The following is a 15,129-nucleotide window of genomic DNA, read 5'->3' as shown; positions in this document are numbered from 1 at the left end:
AAAAAATACATTAAAAAAATAAACAAAAACAACCCATCAAGATTAACAAAAACATATATAAATTTTTTTAAAAAAAAACACTAAAAACAAATAAACAATATTAAAAAAATATTACAATGTGATACACAACAAAACATAATAAGAAACACCACAAAAAAAAAACAAAAGAAAAAAAACAACTAACAAAGATAAAAATACCAAAAAAAAAATGACCTTTATAGATGGAGCATGAATAATTCTTCCACCAAAAAAATACATTAAAAAAATAAACAAAAACAACCCATCAAGTTTAACAAAAACATATATAAATTTAAAAAAAAACACTAAAAACATATAAGCAATATTAAAAAAATATTACAATACCATACACAACAAAACATAATAAGAAAATAGTTATACAAATCTAAATATAGAAAGTTGAATCATTAATATATCTATTATAATTTAATTAAGAGTTTATATGAAATTTTGTAAATATGTTTTCAAATATGTGCATTTTTAAAATTGTATTTTTTTGCACATTTTTTGTAATTATTTAAAAAAATGTATACATTTATGTAAATTGCCCTAATAAAAATACCAGACAGGCCCTCTAGTTGAAATATCAGCTAAGTCACGTTATATATTTTATTTAAAATTTTGATTTTATTGAAATATCTACCTACATATCACAATACTATAATATTTAAATACAAACTGTATTATATATATATATAAAAAAAAAAATGTACATAACTAACGTACGCACGTGTATTGCTAAGAAATAATAAAGAACTTATTTTAGCTTTCCTTATTAATATGGGTTATGAATATCATCCATTTAGGAAAAGGATTAGATATGAACAACAATGCTCACCAATATCAATTATAATTGATGATGTATTGTTGGAAATATTGGTTCGACTTCCTGATTTTAAAAGCGTAGTAGAGTGTACTTACGTCTGCAAACAATGGCGCTCAATTATTTTGGCTTCAATAACTTATTTCAGTTGCAGATTCAATCACCATCATCGTCAAAAAAGATTAAGAAATAACTTATTATCACCACCTATACCTTTCAGTTTACTATTTTCAAGCTCTTTTTCTTGGACTCCTTCATCTTGCTTGTCATTTTTCTCAGAGAGATCAAAGATTTTTGACTACGAAAAGAGATTAGCATTAGAGTTCTTACCTTGTAAGGATGATGTTAACGAATATGCTTATATATTGTCATCGTTCGAGGATTTGTTGCTGATTAAAATACATCCTAAATTAGCTTTATATGTTTGTAATCCTTTTACTAGTTATTCTATTGCGCTTCCTACACCTCCAAATTTCAATAATGCACGTTGTAGATATGCATTAGTAGTATCAGGTTATGATGGTGCTAGTAACAAACTCAACAACCCTACAATCAAGGTGGTCATGATCACTACAGATTTAACTCCACCAACATTCATATTACAATTAGCCATTTTTTCTTTCGAGACTGGTAAATGGACTGAATCAACTTTCGAGTGTCCACACTATAGGCCCTTAAGCCATAACCAAGCTATTGCTTCCAATGATATTGTATATTGGCCATATGGTACCGGGAATAAAATTGAAGGCATGGTTGCATTGACTATTTTTTCGAGAAAATGTCGCTCGATTAATTTGTCTAGAGTGTTAGGTCGCCTACATTGTTCAATTGTTAGGCAAGTAAATATTGGAGTAGTTCGGGGAAAGTTGCGTTTGTCACAATTCTTTTGGAATAAGAAGAATCAATCTTTTGTTTTCAAGGCATGGGACTTAGACGATAATGGTGAGAGGTGTATTTGGAATTTAGTGCATTATCACGATGAAATGACGATGAATTCTAAATATTGTTTGAGAGTGAACGAACTTAGTTTTTTAACTTTTCATCCCGATGATGGAGATGTATTTTTCTTTTCATGTTATGGTTATAAAGTTAAAGATAAAGTTGAGATTTTTAAATGTAGAATAATTGGTAAAAACCACAATAAAATTGAAAGTCTTTGTCATCTTAGTGTTCATCCTAAGGTGCGTCCACGTTTACCGGTTGTTTCTCTTTTACTTCCTTGGTGGCCTACTCAATTGATTAGTTTTAGTTGATAATTTTCTTTTGGAGAATGTTTTATGAGTTTTGTTAAAGAGATACATTTATTTAAATATTTTATATTGTGATAAATTTACTTCGGATGTGTTCTATTTAAAGTAATATTTTATTCATATTAAATATTAGTTATTTATATTTTTAAGTAGGGATTATATTACTTTTTAGGGTAAATTGCGGTATAAATACTTAATGTTTTCGATTTTATATACTTAAATACTTAATGTTTATTTTTTGTGGCAAAAATACATAATGTTACAATTCTCTTATACCGTTAGTACCACTTCGGTTATTAACTCATAAACACGGACACGTGCAGTGACGAAGCCAGAAATTTAGTTGAGTGGGGGCTTGAATAAATATTAAGTCAAAACTAATAAAAATAATGATAAATGTATCTTTCAAATTTTCATCTTCAACAAAATAAAATAAAATATTGTCAATGGTATTATTTTATTTTTTAATAAAGTATTATTTTTTTTATTATTTGTATTGGACTACTTTTAAAAATGGGCTTGATTAGAATAAGAGTAGGCTCATGAATTATGATTAAGATATTGAGTGAGGGCTTTTGTGAATTGGACTTTAATAAATTGAGTAAAGTGAATTAATATATGTATATATCTACATATAAAAAATTTGATGTATATATTTGAGTGAGGGCTTTAGCCCACATATGGGCTAAAATCCCTCCGTCCCTAGACACGTGGAGGGCCCAAATGCATCATATTTATTTATTTTATTTTAAAATTTAATATTCTTAATATAAAAAATTAAATATTACTTGTTTTTTTTAAAAAAAATAATAATAATAAGAGAAATGCAATACTAAATTACCATAGCTGAGTGAACCAGTGTAGTATATGGAACATGATTATCGAATTGAAGTGTCAATATCATGTGAAAATTGTTAATGAGAACAAGTTTTTTTTTTTTTTTTGAAAAGTAGCATTTAGTTTTTGATATTAAGAATATTTAGTTTTAAAATAAAATAAAAATAAATGTAATGCATCTTAACCCTTCACGTGTCCGTATTTATGAGTTAACGAAAGTGGTAATAACGGTGTAAGAGAATTGTAACATTAGGTATTTTAGCCTCCAAAAATAAACATTAGGTATTTAAGTGTATAAAATTTGAAACATTAAGTATTTATACCGCAATTTACCCTAATTTTTATTGTATGGTTATGATTGAATAATTTAAGTGTGTTTTTAATATTACTCTATTTTAGAATATTTAAGTCTTTTACTTAAAGATGTTTTATTCAAATATTTTATCTATATTATTAAAATATACATTTACTGTAAAATTTTATGGGTTGATTATTATGTGAGTTTGAGCTTCTTAATATACTCTCGTCCTCCGTTAAGTCTAGCACATTATTTACATTAATCTAAAGTGTATAATGGAAACATCATTTATAAAAGTTAGTATATCTTAAAAAATATAAAAATAAAAGTAAAATTTAAAACAGGTAAAATAAAATAAATATACAATATAATTTTCTCTAAGTAGAATTGATTTCCTTATACACCTCTCTCCACTTATCATTAACAACAGCTTACTTACCATATGAGTATTACAAAATCATATTTTAATAACTAAATATTAATTAAAATTATTAAGAACCTAAACTAAACCAAATGTAGATTATATTAATTTTATTGAAAAGATCTTTCAACAAACGAAGATATTTATATTTTCAACCAAATGTAGGTACCTGCTAAGTGTTAAGTAAATTGTCACATGCAATCCCTATAACACATGGATAATAACCTGAAATTTAATGACTAAATACCTACAGAAATACCTACAGAGTTCTTGAAATATAAGTATTATTACCATCAATAGTTTAAATATTTATGCTGCAAATTACTCTAATATATATTGTGCTTCCGTCATTGGTCAAGTTCATCCTTTTTTTTAATTGGGTTTTACAAGATTCTTTCAAATTGAAACACAATTTGAACGATGACCAACTCCAAGCCTACTGCAATGGAGGAATCAAAAAGAATTTAGTGGTGCACAAACCCTAATAAGCCAACCGGTAGGTCGAGATAGACAACAAAATCATAAAAAAGAACCTAATACCAAACTCGTGAAACCCGAATGAGCATAAGTGGATACAACACAAACCCTTACACGACTATTGGAGAAACACCTTTCTCGATAGCTTATGGTTACAAGGCGGTCCTAAAAATCAAGATGGATATCTACTTCAAAATCGAGTGTATGCCTACGAAGAGGAAGCTAATCAAGTGACACCTCTTCTTACAACAAATTAGATCAAAAACCAGTTGCCATTCTTCTATAGTAAAGTGTACCTCGAGAAGCAAGATTGGGGACTTCTGATTCTCCATAACCATAAATAAGATCTGTTAAGCATTGTTATACAGCTTCCGAGGCCCCAATAGGTGCCTAGATATAAGGTGTGAGGATGATATAAACAATGGCCAAAACTGATCGTCTCTAACCGGAAGAGTCAAATGAGCTACTACGCAAGTTACTTCCCGATGAGCTTATAGTATGCATACAATCCGGATCCAAAAAAGCCAAGGAATTGACCAATAACGTTAAACTACAAAAGGATAAACATAACATAAGGTTCCATGACAAGAGTGAAGCAGAAGGCATAATAAATAACCCTCGAATCAAGGGAGAAACAAAGATTCTATACTCACAAGATCGAATGGAAGCCCGCCAAAAATCATCCAGCCAAGACCAATGGTAAACAGATCCTACGATATCATAATAACAGAAAGTTAAAGATTAGTTCATTTTGGTACCGATTATTTGAAATTATGTAGCAAAGGACACAAAAGATGCAAATTGCAGTTGTAAACACACCTTCAGATTACCACAAATTGTCTGCGTGAGTGCTGAATTGAGCGTTGTATTAAGAAATATACTGTAGTTCAAGAAAAAAGCAAGTATGCAGGAACAAAGCAACACAGCCTGTCCAAAAAAAGGCAAAACAATAATATAAAATATTAAAAAACAAATGACAGCATGAAAAATAAAGTTTTACATGATTAGAGCTTCAATCAACTTTTTAAGCGTGAACTCAACAATGTAAAACGATTGAAGTTATAAAGGTGAAAAGGACTTACCATAAAACCAGGTGAGAGCAGAAAAGGAAAATTTAGAGTCATCTTCAGATCACCCTGAATAAATGTCCACAGCAGCAAAATTGGTCCACATACAATTCCTATTTATTTGTGAAGAAGAAAAAAAAAATCAATTTCTGTTCATATATGTAAGATAATATTAAATATCATTTTATCACTGTCCAGAAAAAAAAATCATGAAATTTCTAGAGTGTAAGTTAAGATTGATAAGATTACCATTGCACCACATCAGGCCAAAGCTGTTAAGTCCACTGGATTTCCCTGAGAAACAGAACAAGTTTTAATTCACAATTTAAGCAGTTGTTAGCCTAGAAATGAGGAGATGAAAGATTCTGCATAAATAAAAAAATTCAAAAGTAGTACCAATACGGGCTATGGTTGCAAGATATATTGCAGTTGTGATGTTTGATAAGAAAACTATAGAATAGCCATAGGCATCAAATGATAAGTCCCGAGCTCCCGCAATAAATGCACCAAGAACGATCAATCCAACGCTGATAACTTAAAATGTTTAGTTCAATTAGGGAAACAAAAATATGACCAAGTAAGCAAATGTCTTTGAAATATTTCAGTAACAACTAAACATTCAGGATTCTTCATATACTAGAAACTAAACAATTAATCCTAGTTGAAGTAAGGGAGTGAAAAGTGACAACTACGACAAAAATATACATGAGACAAAGGAATGAACTTTGTGAGGAACGGGTTATAGCAAAATTTTGTATGTAGAAACACAAACCTAGCAGCATGAACCATACTGGTAAAGAACGATAGATATTCTCAGAACAATGGAGTACAAAGGCAATTTACCTTCCAACAATAGGAGATGTGTATCTTTGCCCTGCCAAAACGTACTCCATTATCATAGTAAATACCACTGTGGTGCGCCTGAGAGTGGTATACATGGGAACATTTACTCCACGTACGGACTCCATGGTGGCTAGCTTTCAAGGACAAATTAAATAGTTGATAGACATTTAAATAACGCAACAAAGAAATCCAATGTCTACAGACATATTATCAGCCACATTTAGAAAAATGCTTATAATATTTTGAAAATGACTATGCATACCATGTAAAGCAAATAGGCTCCTGAAAGAGGAAGGGTATGCCTCACGGTCTTTAATGGCACGAGAGTCATCCCATTATCCGGAGCTGTCAAGGATTCGCTGACCGTGAATGAAATTAATCTCCAGCGTCTTAAAGCATAAAGAAAACAACATGAACATATCATCTGCAGTTGCAATTAAAATCTCCGGTGTTCAAATTGCTGGCCACATGAATAATATGAAGACACTACTACAATGTATGGAAACTATAAGCATTGACAACTTCCCAAGTATAGCATTGCATGAACAATCTGTGAGTATATGCTAATTACTTCAAAATCAAAATGGTCTAGCTAAGAACTTTGAAGCTATAAAAAAGTCAACTTTGAAGTACATAATGAACAAAGATTTTTCATGTGATAATTATGATAAAAAAATATTAACTTTCACACAAAAGAATAAGAAAGACAACAAACAAAACCCTTGAACGAAAGAAAGAAAAAATCAGCTGGTTTGGGATTTACCTGAAAGAGAGTGATGACATTTGCACAAGGGAAGCTATACGATGAAAGAGCTGCTTTGTTGAAAATAACCAATAACACTGCATAAACAGATACATCAAATAAACATAATCAATCTGAAATGTCCCCATATCAATCTGATTCCGAAAACGAAACGAATTCGTCGAATTTGGGTAATAAGCATTCATCACGCGAAAGCAATCCAACAAAAAGGGGAATTATTAGGGTAATTGTATACCTGCACAAGACATGTAAGAAATAGCAGCATAAGCTCCACGCCTGGTCATGGATGATCCTCTGAAGAGTTTGTCATCGGCTCGGAGGAGTCTTTCTCTGTCTTCGTCCCTGGGAGGATCGGATATCGGCAGCATCAGATTCTTTTCGGAGATTGAACCCTTCAGAGACATAATCTCTCTCTTCTCTCTCTCTCTCTCTCTCTCTCTCTCTCTGAGTTCAATTCAAGGATAGGGAAGGAAGACTGAGATTTGCAAATGGCGATGAAGTCAAGTTTTCCCAACTGGTTTTTTCGTAAATATGTATTTTCTTTTTTTCTTTTCTATTTAATTAGGATTTTTACTTCGAAATTTTAGTATATACCAAATTATATTCTTAAAAGTCCCTTAAAAATTATAATTTTTACACTTCGTACTGAAATTTTTAATTTTTTTACTTTTTCACTGTAGAGCGGAATTTTTTTTAAAATACTGTGATTTTTTAAAAAACATTGTGTAAGTTTTCACTGTTGTTACACTGTTGTTTTTTAATTGTTCTACTGCTGTTTTAATTGTTCTGTTTTGTTATTTTACGGTTGTTTTATAAAAAATATAGCATTTTTGTAAAAAATTCCATGTGACAGTGAAATTGTAAAATTTTACCCAAAATCTAATATTTTTATAAAAACTCCCTTAAAAATATTGAAAAAAAAAAAGTAAAGGTAACTTTTTCATCTTTAAACTTTGTGTAACACCTTAATTAAAAGAATAATATGTTACGATTACAATGTATCAATCACGTTGATCGATGTCTAATACGTCAAGTGAATTTAAATAAAATAACTGATAAATTAAAACAAATTTATAATACCTTAAATTTTAAAACAAAATAATATTTACATAACTATGATCCTGTAAAATTTAATTCAAAATATTACAAGTTGTTTACACAAAAACCGACATAAGCGACAAAACCAGACTTTTTGAAACAGTCTTCCAACAACCTACACAACAAGTCACATTGCCCAGAATATGTACATCCTCTACGAAAGGCCTCCAATTCATGGCTAACTAGAGACAGTCTTGTCTTTGCATGTACCATAGAGAGCACCGATGAACTAAGACCTAGCAAGAAAAACAATAAAAACATCCAATATAATTGATATTACATAAGTAAATTTAAATGGTAAAAATAATATCATAGAATGATCACTTATCAAGCCCTTGCCAAAGGTCTAAGGCCTAGTACCTAGGGCCCTTGCTTAGTACGGGTACATCTTGTAGAATGTGTCCTATAATGCTATCATTCGTATTAATGTGTTACTCTCAACACATTCAAGATTGTCAAGTGTTGCTTTCCTAAGTAACGCATTGTGGGGTTAGAAGCTCTTGATTCACATCTAATCATAGTATTTTTAAGTGTAATACTTTGATTGAAGTCCAATCATTATTGTACTTAGGATGATGATTTATGATATGTTGAATTTCAGGTAGAGAGAGATGGGAGAAGATAACAATCCCTCTTGTTTGGCAAGATAGAATGGAGGAGGGAGAGATAGTTAAATAGAGAGCAAATCCTTACACTAATAGAAGGTTCCATACTATCCCTTTTCAATTGTTAGAAATTATAATTATACTCTCTTAATATATTATTAAAAATCTATAAGAATAATATACTAATTTCATAAACAAATACTATCTATCCTTCTACCATTCTATTCTTTCTACCAAACAACTTAAAAAGAATTATTACTTCACTCTCCCTCCCTCCTATTCTACCTCTTTCATCAACTCTTCGTCTTCTCGTTTCTCCATCCTTCCTACTAAACATAACCTAAGAGTAACTGGTTACCATGTTTTTACAATATTATTAAAATTTTCCTATAAAATATTTTTTACAATATTATTAAAATTTTACTAAACATAACCTAAGAGTAACTGGTTACCATGTTTTTACAATATTATTAAAATTTTCCTATAAAATATTTTTTACAATATTATTAAAATTTTACTAAACATCACCTAAGAGTAACTGGTTACCATGTTTTTACAATATTATTAAAATTTTCCTATAAAATATTTTTTACAATATTATTAAAATTTTACTAAACATAACCTAAGAGTAACTGGTTACCATGTTTTTACAATATTATTAAAATTTTCCTATAAATTTTTTTTTTTACAAAAATATTAGTACCAAAAAAAAAACCATAAATATAAAAATTTCCCTTGTGAAAATGCTAAAAACCTAAAATGGGAAGAGAAGTGATGATGCCCTAAAAGTTTTATACAATAAAAAAAGCCTTAAATACATAAAACAAAAAAACCCGACCCGACGACCCAAGAAATAGGCCCATATGAGAGAAACATACTCTCTCTCTCTCACCAAAACCAAACGCTGCCCTTCTCCACTCCAGTTTCGGCCGCCCCCAACATTCTTTCTAAAGCTTAAACCTTTGTATAACCCCACCACCGCTCTACCCTCCATTCAAGGTCAGGACTCACAAATATTATTATTCTCTGCAAATTTTCACTAGGGTTTTCCTCAAACTGGTTTCTAAGTTAATGGTTTTTGTTTGATTTGGTTTTGCAGCTTCTTTTTCTTGTTTTTTCACCTTAAGCTTTAATGGGTAGTGGTAAAAAGAGAAGTTCTGAATCATTGGAAGTCGAAACTGAATTGGGTCAATTAGATACACCCATTAATGAGGTTGTTTCGAGTGATAAATTGAAAAAGAAGACCAAGAAGAAGAAGAAGATTGAAAAGGGTGATGGTGATGGTGATGATAATGATGATGAGTCTCCTTATTCTTCTTCTTCTGCTGCTGCTGGTGTTGTTGTGAATACGGTTAAGCCTATGGAGAGGAGGAAAAAGAGAAAAGCTTTGGATAAAGTGAGGCACCATTCTGAGAATGAACAAGTTAAGCTCAAAAAAACGGAGGTTGTTCAAGTTAAGGCTTCTTCTAATGTGGAGGAGTCATCATCATCTGTTGGTGTTTTGCCTGAGTTTCACATTGGTGTTTTTAAGGATTTGTCTTGTTCTGATGCTTCTTTGAGAGAAGCAGCTGTTGAAGCATTGGTAACTGAGTTGGAGCATGTTCAGAAAGTATATGATAGACTTGAGACTAAGGATGCTATTGAAAGTGGGTTGAAGTTGGAAGCTGAGAAAGATGATGGCTTGAATCAATGTGCACCCTCTTTGAGATATGCCATTAGGAGGCTCATTCGTGGTGTTTCTTCATCCAGAGAGGTAATGTGTGTGTGTGTTGTTGTGAATTTCTTTTATCATTGCTCTGTTTGATGTGTTGTGTTATGTTTGGTTATGATTATTAAAGAACTGATTATCTTTCATTCATTTTGTGTGGTGTCATTGTTTGATTTACATATATTTCATTGGTATTTGCTTATAAGACTTTTGAAGGTTTATGGAAGGGTTGGTAGTATATTTTTAGTTTAATTAGCTAATCTTGTCATCATGCTTATTATAACTCATAAAGTTTGATACTTTTTTGTTATATCTCTTAAGGTGTTAGTTTGGTTAATAACATTTTTTCAGTGAAAAACTTTTAACAGGATTATCTGATGATTTGAATGTTTTATTATTATAGAAATTAGAAGGCATATTAATACTGACTAATTTCTCACATGTATTGTTCTTGCAGTGTGCAAGACAAGGTTTTGCATTAGGTTTGACAATGGTAATAGGCAGCATACCCAGCGTTAAAGTGGAGTCTCTGCTGAAACTCATAACTGATTTGTTAGAAGTTACTTCTTCAATGAAGGGTCAGGTATGCTTGATATGTTTGAATTAATTGTTTTGCATTCTTTATCTTATCTTTCTTTATGTTTCTATAGCTTTCTTTTCTTATGGTTTATGACATTGCAGGAAGCTAGAGAGTCTCTTTTGGGTCGTTTATTTGCTTATGGTTCTCTTGCCCGGTCTAGGAGACTTGTTGAGGAATGGAATTCTAATCGGGATACTCCTTACATAAAGGAATTTACCAGTCTCGTAATTGCCCTTGCAGTCAAGAAGCGATACTTGCAAGAGCCTGCTGTGTCGGTTATTTTAGATTTGGTTGAAATGGTATGAATGACTTGATGAGTAAAATTTGTATTAGTACTTGTAAATGCATTAGCGGCCTAGTCTTTCTACTTAATGTATGAACTTATTATTTTATATTAAAGATAAAGAAAAAGGGGGGAAATTGGTTCGAGTATGACAGTGCATTCCTTTTTTATTGATTCGATTTTTCGTCCTATTGCAGTTGCCCACGGAAGCTGTATTAAAACATGTGTTAGAGGCACCAGGACTTAGTGAGTGGTTTGCGGGAGCTACAGAAGTTGGAAATCCTGATGCCTTGCTTCTGGCTTTGAAACTCCATGAAAAAACTTCGGCTGATAGTGCAATGTTTGGTAAACTTCTGCCAAATCCATTCTGTGCTAACGAACTTTTTTCTGCCGACCATCTGTCGCTGCTTGCTACTTGTTTGAAGGTAAATTTGTATTCTACACATTTACGTTTTTTCACATGCTAGACGTGTGGCTTTCAATAAGTTCTCGAAGTAAAGAAGTGATTATTTTCTTTAAATATGTCAGGAATCAACCTTTTGCCAGCCTAGAGTTCACAGTGTGTGGCCTGTTCTGGTAAATCTTCTTTTACCCGAAAGTCTTTTGCAAGCTGGCGATGTAGTGTCTCTTTCAAGTTCTATGAAGAAGCACAAGAAAAGTCGAAAATCTAGCTCTTCTGAAGAAGAAATTGTAAAGAACTTGCAGTGCTTCATCGAAGTGATTATTGAAGGATCTCTTCTTCTGTCATCTCATGACCGTAAGCACTTGGCATTTGATGTTCTTCTTCTACTATTGCCAAGGTTGCCTGCGTCTTTTGTACCGCTTGTTTTGTCATACAAACTTGTCCAGTGCCTGATGGACGTACTGGCCACCAAGGACTCGTGGCTTTACAAAGTTGCTGAACATTTTCTTAAAGAAATATCGAATTGGGTTAAGCATGATGATGTCAAAAAGGTTGCTGTTATTGTTGCTCTACAAAAACACAGCAATGGAAAATTTGACTCCGTTACACGAACAAAAACGGTTAAGGAATTTATGGCTGACTTCGATACAGAATCTGGCTGCATACTGTTTATTAAGAACTTAAAGGGCATGTTTGTGGATGAAAGTCATCCTTCTGAGGAACCTTCGGATCAGAGTCAAACAACTGATGACAATTCAGAGATGGGTTCAGTTGAAGACAAAGAATCACTTGGGGCTTTGGGAAATTCAGATTTTTTGAAAACTTGGATTGTTGAATCATTACCTAGTGTATTGAAGAATTCGAAGCTTGATAATGAAGCCAAGTTCCGTGTTCAAAAAGAGATAATGAAGTTTCTAGCTGTTCAGGGTGTGTTTACTGCATCTCTTGGCACTCAAGTAACATCATTTGAGCTAGAAGAGAAGTTTGAATGGCCGAAAGTAGCCACTTCCAGTGCTCTTTGCAAGATGTGTATCGAACAACTTCAGTTGCTGTTGGCAAATGCTCAAAAGGGCGAAGGTTCACGTGCTAAGATAAACGGTGTTGAGCCAAATGACCTTGGTTCATATTTCATGCGTTTTCTAAGTACTTTACGGAATATTCCATCAATTTCTGTATTTCGACCATTGGAAGATGAAGAAGAAAGTGTAATTAAGAAATTGATAAAGACAGAAACTTCACTCTCAAGAGAGGTACTTTTATTTAGATCCGCAGCCAATGCAGGCCTCTGTTATTTTGTACTCCTTACTTATGATTCACTTGACTGTCACTGAATATTTCGATAATCATGTCCTAGTGCTAACAAATTTGTTTATGATGGCAGGAGAGGAATAGCGGGATTAGCAACGAGGCGAACAGATTGCATGCAATAAGGTACTTGCTCATCCAGTTGCTTTTGCAAATTCTCCTACGGCCAAGAGAGTTTTCAGACGCTGCCACTGAATTAATTATATGTTGTAAGAAGGCTTTTCCAACTCCTGATATTCTTGAATCTTCTGGGGAAGAGGACAACGATGATGATGCTGCACCTGCAGTAATGGATGTTCTTGTAGATACATTGCTTTCATTGTTGCCACAGTCATCGGCTCCTATGCGAACTGCTATTGAGCAGGTCAGATTTCGATGCACTAGGATTTTCAGCTTTGTCTCATGAATAGTTGATCTTAATTAGAAAAACAGATTACCCTTTACTGTAATCTGACATTCATATGCCTTTTCAGGTTTTCAAACATTTCTGTGATGATATCACGGATGATGGTCTTCTGCAAATGTTACGAGTAATTAAGAAAACACTAAAACCTGCTAGGCATCAAGTTGCTGAGAGCGATGATGATGTTGATGAGGATGAAGATGACGAAGATTTTCTGAATATTGAAGATGAGGATGAGGTGATCGATAATGCTGAGACAGCTGAAACCGGTGAAAGTGAGGAGCAGACAGATGACTCGGAGGCTGTAGGGGGGCTCGAGGAAGTTCACAATGATGTTTCTGCTGCTTCGGATGATTCTGATGGAGGAATGGATGATGATGCTATGTTCCGAATGGACACATACCTTGCTCAGATCTTTAAAGAGCGAAAGGCTCAGGCTGGGAGCGAAACTGCTCAGTATCAGCTCGTTCTTTTCAAACTTCGTGTACTTTCGCTGCTGGAAATTTACTTGCATGAAAACCCGGGTAAGCTCTGATTTCTAAACAGACAAACTATTACACAAAATAATGGAATATGCATATGTAGCTTGGATTTTAGATGATTATGTTCCGATATAAAAATGGATTGGCTGATCATTATGTCTGTAATTTACAGAATTTTCCTTCTCATTTGTTACTGTGGTTTTCTTAATAAACAGGTAGCCCACAAGTTCTCTTGGTGTATTCCAACTTAGCACGAGCACTTGTTAGTCCACCAACCGCAGAAAGTAGCGAACAGCTTCGGCAACGCATATGGGGAATTCTACAAAAGAAGATATTTAAAGCGAAGGAGCACCCGAAGGGTGAAGAAGTGCAACTACCTGCTCTCGAGTCTTTGTTGCAAAAGAATTTGAAGTTGGCGTCGAAGCCAATTAAGAAAAAGAAACTTGCTAATAAGAAGCAATCAGCGTCTTGGAACCGACAGAAGATGATTGCTTCGCTTGCACAGAACTCGACTTTCTGGATACTCAAGATCATTGATGGGAAAAATCTTCCAGAGGCTAAGTTGCAAGGGGTTATTGATATTTTCCAGCGCGTTCTGGTAGAATATTTCGATAGTAAAAAGTCACAAATCAAGTCAGAATTTTTGAAAGACATATTTCGCAGAAGGCCATGGATTGGACGTCAAGTGTTGGGTTTCCTCTTGGAGAAATGTGGCAATACGAAATCCGACTATCGAAGGATTGAAGCGCTTGATTTAGTAATGGAAATATCCAAGTCACTTGGTCCAGCCAATAACACAGATGCATTGCCCAAAATTTGGAGCAGCCATCTCCCTAGCCTGTGTCACTTGATAGAGGTCTTGGCAACAAATAAGCCCGAAAAGCAGTCGAGGAGGGCTGATATACGAAAATTTTGTGGTAAGATCTTTCAAACCATGAAGAGCACCGGCTTGGAAGAGCGTTTTCTTAGTTCTTTAAATGAAGAAGGCGGTGCACTGTGTCGACCCCAAGTGAGCAAATAGTTTTTCTTTCTTCAATTCCTTAAAATGAGATTCAAAATACTAAATACTTTATTGTACCAGTTTTGAGAGAGATTTTTGTTTTGTATTAGGAAAAAAGTTTATTGTTGCTGAAACCATTTAGAACAATATACTCAGCCTATTGATTTGTGCCATTGTTTTTCCTAATAGACAATATAAATGGGATTTTGTTATTTTATTTTTCATTTAGTTTCAATGTCAACTTTGATGGGTCAACAACTACAAACATTATTTCCAAGTTCCTTCTACATGAAATTTGGGGCCACTAATGTTTGGAGAAAAACACAAAAAGCCTAAATAGAGAGAAAAATATTGTCTTTAATAGAAGAAGAAGAAGATTCCACATAATCTTATTCAAATGTACATTGATTTCTCTCATCCAATAGAAACTCAATAACTCAAATTCCATCACCATCAAAATATACA

The 15,129-nt window shown here is 32.9% G+C and overlaps 2 protein-coding genes across 2 annotated transcripts; one reads left to right on the top strand and one right to left on the bottom strand.

Moving 5' to 3' along the window:
• Window positions 1–3,914: 3,914 nt before the first annotated feature.
• Window positions 3,915–7,374, bottom strand: LOC115720954 (UDP-N-acetylglucosamine transporter UGNT1). The gene is made up of 10 exons (XM_030650168.2): window positions 7,033–7,374; window positions 6,798–6,874; window positions 6,297–6,458; window positions 6,035–6,168; window positions 5,588–5,718; window positions 5,441–5,485; window positions 5,207–5,304; window positions 4,944–5,051; window positions 4,778–4,834; window positions 3,915–4,674 (listed from the first exon to the last, which is right to left on the bottom strand). The coding sequence occupies exons 1-10, from the start codon at window positions 7,199–7,201 to the stop codon at window positions 4,600–4,602; spliced, it is 1,056 nt and encodes a 351-aa protein (XP_030506028.1). The 5' UTR covers window positions 7,202–7,374; the 3' UTR covers window positions 3,915–4,599.
• Window positions 7,375–9,338: 1,964 nt separating this feature from the next.
• On the top strand, window positions 9,339–14,888 carry LOC115718696 (uncharacterized). The gene is made up of 9 exons (XM_030647518.2): window positions 9,339–9,499; window positions 9,600–10,253; window positions 10,666–10,791; window positions 10,890–11,087; window positions 11,269–11,496; window positions 11,600–12,724; window positions 12,856–13,143; window positions 13,253–13,706; window positions 13,880–14,888. The coding sequence occupies exons 2-9, from the start codon at window positions 9,633–9,635 to the stop codon at window positions 14,683–14,685; spliced, it is 3,846 nt and encodes a 1,281-aa protein (XP_030503378.2). The 5' UTR covers window positions 9,339–9,499; window positions 9,600–9,632; the 3' UTR covers window positions 14,686–14,888.
• The last annotated feature ends 241 nt before the right edge of the window (window positions 14,889–15,129 follow it).

The sequence above is a fragment of the Cannabis sativa genome, chromosome 2 (genome assembly GCF_029168945.1).
Source record: "Cannabis sativa cultivar Pink pepper isolate KNU-18-1 chromosome 2, ASM2916894v1, whole genome shotgun sequence".
NCBI lineage: Eukaryota > Viridiplantae > Streptophyta > Magnoliopsida > Rosales > Cannabaceae > Cannabis > Cannabis sativa.
The sequence above is the reverse complement of the archived record's forward strand: the minus strand, read 5'-3'. Positions and strand labels throughout refer to the sequence as shown.